The 4,700-nt window shown below is 50.6% G+C and overlaps 1 protein-coding gene across 1 annotated transcript in view; it reads right to left on the bottom strand.

The window, feature by feature from the left end:
* Positions 1–1,818: 1,818 nt before the first annotated feature.
* SLC34A2 (solute carrier family 34 member 2) overlaps positions 1,819–4,700 on the bottom strand; it is a 14,949-nt gene continuing 12,067 nt past the window's right edge. The window contains exons 10-13 of the mRNA XM_007448805.1: positions 4,272–4,388; positions 4,052–4,176; positions 2,051–2,481; positions 1,819–1,996 (exon numbers count right to left, since the gene is read on the bottom strand). Of these exons, the coding sequence (XP_007448867.1) occupies positions 1,819–1,996; positions 2,051–2,481; positions 4,052–4,176; positions 4,272–4,388 (851 nt within the window). The remainder of the gene's footprint in view (positions 1,997–2,050; positions 2,482–4,051; positions 4,177–4,271; positions 4,389–4,700) is intronic.

Below are 4,700 nucleotides of genomic sequence, written 5' to 3'. Positions count from 1 at the left end.
AAACAACCTGCTCCTTTTGGGTTTGATTATCATTTTTTATTTTTCATTTCCCACAACCAGTAAAAAAAAAAAAAAAAAAAAAAAAAAAAATCAACGCAGGTACAAGGATCCAATTTTTAAAAATCATCAGAGTACAAAGAAGGCCACAGTCCTGCCCAGGTTTAACTTACATATTTACAGGTTGTGTGACACAGGTGTGGCTGCAGTAGCAATATAAAAGGCAGGATTACAAAATATACAAAGTTGGTCTTTCTTAGTAGAAGCCAGCCTTGTTTCCAAATGAGAGCGCTTCAAATCACAGAACTATTTACTATATAACCTATGAAAAACGCTGTACATTGCATGAGTATAAATATAGAGTATCAATAGCTCTGTTTGGGAATCCGTATCTACACAGGGAAGGTCAGGGGAAGGCTCAGTTTGGTACTACAACCTATGAAAGTGATGGAGAAGCTAGGATCTGGGAGCACGTCTGCACTGACCCCTTTTCCCAGACTTGGTTGAAGCTTGTTGAGGATGAGAAGCAAGGGAAAGAGGAGGTATACATACCACAGGGGGCTCTTGAAGGCACAGAGAGGGCACTTGGGGCAAGAAGGAACACACTTCTTGGTCCCACAGACACACAAGGACCCCACTGCCACTTGATGACATGCCCTGGTTTCTGCCCTCAGTTTTGAGCTTTGCAGGCATGGAGAGCGGGCAGAAAATCAAAGTTCTTCTATCTATGGGAGTATGGGAGAATGCTGGGAAAGAGGTCCTGGCTTAGATGGGTGGACGGGTGGGTGGATGTATGGACAGAAGTTGACCACCGAAAGCTGACCCAGACAGTCATCTCGCATAGGACAGAGAGAGGCACAGAGTTGTTCCATGCTCAGGTGGTTCCTATGATTCAAGGGGGCACAGTGGAGGGGACTCCGAACCTGCGTACCTTATTCCGAGAAAGACTCAGCAGGGACGATTTTTATCAGCACTAAGCTTTAGCCAGAATGTCTGCCAATTTGGTTTCTAAATTAGCCAGGTTAAGAAGCACCCGAGGCCTTTGTGGCAGATGAAACATCTCCCCCAAATGTTCCCCATTTCCCAGCTCTCATCCTCCATCTGCCAGCTCAGGGATAGGACCACTCTCTTCTTATGACTGGAGCGCAGGGTGAGCCAAAGCTCTCTGAGACCCTCTCTGTAGCTCAGATGTGGCTCCCATCCTGGAAACTTGAGGGCACAGCAGGTAAAGTACTGGGACTAACCCTCCCTGCCCGGGTGAGAAAACCCTGACAGGGGACGTGGGGAGCACTGAGAAGGGGGAAAAGCCCACATCTATGGTCTTCACCCAAGTCCCCAACAATTACACCATTTCCCCTGAATCGGGCTGCTCTGGGACACATGGGGGCAACTGCTCTTGGTTGAAGCTGGTCTTTGGTAAAACAGAGAAGTCTGAGCTGGATCACAATAAAGAAAAGTGTACATGTATATGCACCTTTGACAAAGAAGCTGCCATAAATTCCTCCCTTGGGGCTTTTCCTTTGCAAGGGGATGGTCTGAAAAAAAGTCCTACTGACCAACCCAGCTGTGTGTGGCAGCGGGTGTGATCACCTCTCTGGCCAGGTTTCACTATCTGATTCTCTTTCAGTGTTGTTCTGTGCCTTTCCAGGCCTGGAAGACCCAGGGAGCATGGGGCTGAGATGAAACTACTGTGCGGGCTGATACGCTGGGCCAGGGAATGAGAGTCGGGACGGATGTCATTTCTCAACGGGGAACAAATCCTCCCGAGGTGGAGGAAGAGGTGGAGGTGGGGTCCTCCTCCGGCCTCCAGGCAGCTCCTACCTACAAGGCTGTGATGCTGGAAATGGTTTTGGTGCCCGAGGCATCCACCTCGGACTTGGGGACCCCGTCCTGGGCCTCTTTGTCCATGGCCATGTTAGCAAAAGCCTCGGGGGACTTAATGGGGACGTCCTGCACCTCCTGCAGGTCTTCACAGCACTTGCTGCAGTGGCAGCACTTGCTGCAGTGGCGGCAGCACTTGCTGCAGCAGCAGCACTTGGGGCAGTGGCAGCACTTGGGGCAGCCACACGTCAGACAGCAGATTCGGCAGCAGAGGCTCTGGCAGCAGCCGGTGAACGTGGTGATGAGCTTGTCCCAGGGCTTCAGCGAGTGCATCCACAGCGGCAGGAATTTCCAGTTATGGAGCTTGTGGGGCAGGACGCGCGGGCAGCGGGACTGCAGGAGCCCGACCACCACCACCAGGAAGACCACAAAGATGATGGGCGCTCCCACACCCACCAGCACCGGCCAGCCGACCAGCGAGAGGCCAAACACTGCCAGAGGGATCAGGAGGAAGAAGGTGACCAGGTAGAAGACGGCAAACCAGCGGTACTTAGCTGAGATGCTGCCCAGCCACTTGGCCAGGCGGATGGGCAGGCGGGTGAACGGGATTGGGTACCACAGCAAGATGCCTGAGATGTTGAAGAAAAAGTGGCACAGGGCGATCTGAAACGCAAGAGGTTGGACAGGTGAACGGGTCTGCTGCACAGTGGCGTCGGGAAGAAGAGCGCGTCGTCTAGTAGCGGAGGCCTAAGGCTTCCTCGTCTTCATAGCTCAGCCCAGAGAGGGACCCGTATTACCTGAGGTCCTACTATGTGTCTGGGGTGGGTAAGGGAGGGAGGGCGAGGGAGGGCAAGGGAGGTGACAGGCTGAATCACAGCTCAGTTTTCAGGGCCTGAAGTCCTTTAGGCCAAATCTAACAATGAACTTCATGAATGTGCCCGCTGCCACCCAGTGCCTTGACTCTGCTGCTTCCAGCTGAGCAGTTAAGAGCTGGTGGGGCAGAAGGAAAGGTGTGCAAGATAGCTGGCTTTCTTGGCTCAGTGGCCCTAATTCAGGGAGGGGAGAGACAAGGAAAGATGGCTACAGTTAATAAAGATAATAGCAGCAGCAGCAGCTGATGTTTATAGAGTGCTTACTATGGGGGAGGCGACAATTCCAAGCACATATGGATTACTTCAATCCTCAAAAAATATCCTGAGTTGGCAACATTATCTCCATTTCATGTAGGAGGAAACTGAGGCACCACGAGGTCAAGATATTTTCCTAGAGTCACACAGGTGGGAGATGAGATTCAACCCCAGGTAGCCTGTCTCCAGAGGCCATGCACTTCGCACTTTGCTAGGTGTGCCCACCAGGTACCAAGCATGATGCTAAGGGCTTTGGACCAGCCCTGTCCGATACATTAGTCACGATCCATTGAGATGTGGCATAAGCATAAAATACACACTGGATTTCAAAGACTTAGTCCAAAAAGGAATGTAAAATATCACCATATTTTTAGATCAATTACATGTTGAAATGATAATGGGTTCAATCAAACACATTATTAAAATTAATCTCCCTGTTCCTTTTTTACCTTTTGAAACTGTGGCTACTAAAAAATTTCAGATTTTGTGGGTGGTTCACATATTCTATACTCACTCTATATTTCTATCAACAGCATTGCTTTAGACAGTGCCTCATCAGATCCTTATAATAATCCTGATGAGATAGGGATTACGGTTTCCATTTTTCAGATGAGGGAATTGATGCTCAAAGGTTAGGTCACCTAAGGGCACTTCATGTGTAAATGGTGGCACAGTGATTCAAACACCAAAGGTCATCTTGCCCAAGGGCACCTAGTTGATCCAGGCAAGGCAGGTCCCCCTGATTCTTCTCAATGCCAGGCTCAAGACACAGGTGACCTCCCAGTGTCCAGTCAGAGTTCACCAAGAGGAGGGCAAGGAGACGGGAAGTGGTATCTATGCTTCCTGAATACCCTTTCCACCTCTAGTAAAATGGCCACCCCACCTTTGTCTAAACAACCACTGGTGATGGGAGTCTGACTACCACTCTAAAGAGAAGATGGCTTTGTTCTCAAATCTGTCTCTCCATGGCTTCTCCACATCACAGTTTTGGACATAACAGAGAAACGCCTGGCTTGGTTTCTTGGTTAAAAACCATCTGCTTACAAGACCATGGATAGGGTTGGATCCCACCCACAGAGCCCCTGCCCCATGCAGCATTTCCTGACCTGGAGCGAGCTCTTCAAAGTACTGCCTGGGCTAGCTAAGGCGGCCAAGATGGCGGTGGTGGTGGTACCGATGTTGGCGCCCAGCGTGAGTGGATACGCCCTCTCAATGGATATCACACCGATACCTGGGGGGGTGAAAATACAAAGCCCACAGCATCAGCCCCAGAGGATGACAGAAGATGGTAATGTCGGCCAGAGGGAGACCCAGGGAGAAACTCACCGATCAGAGGGGTCATAGCAGACGTGAACACAGAGCTGCTCTGAACGATGAAGGTCATTCCCGCCCCCACAAGGATGGCCAGGTAGCCAGTCACCCAGGCAAAGGGGAAAGGGAAATCTGGAACGCAGAGGATAAGAGATGCGTCACAATCCTTCTGGGGAAGGCATGGGTTGGAGGCCCAGCTGGCATCTCCACAGGACCCAGGGGGCACGGCTTGGCCAGAGGTTGAGGTTGTGTAAAATCCTCCCCACCCCATACCAAGTCTGAAATTGCAGATTGGATTTTCAGCATCCTTTCACCTTGCATATTCAGATGGTAGAACCAAGGATGTGGGTACGTGTTATGAAGACAAAAGTACATTTCACTGGAGTTCTAAATGCTGAACCCATCTGTTATGGACAGAATGCATGTGTCGTCCCCCCCCCCCCC

The sequence above is a fragment of the Lipotes vexillifer genome, unplaced genomic scaffold, assembly GCF_000442215.2.
Source record: "Lipotes vexillifer unplaced genomic scaffold, Lipotes_vexillifer_v1.1 scaffold100, whole genome shotgun sequence".
NCBI classification, from domain to species: domain Eukaryota; kingdom Metazoa; phylum Chordata; class Mammalia; order Artiodactyla; family Lipotidae; genus Lipotes; species Lipotes vexillifer.
Note: the sequence above shows the minus strand (reverse complement) of the source record. Positions and strands in the feature narration are given on the sequence as shown.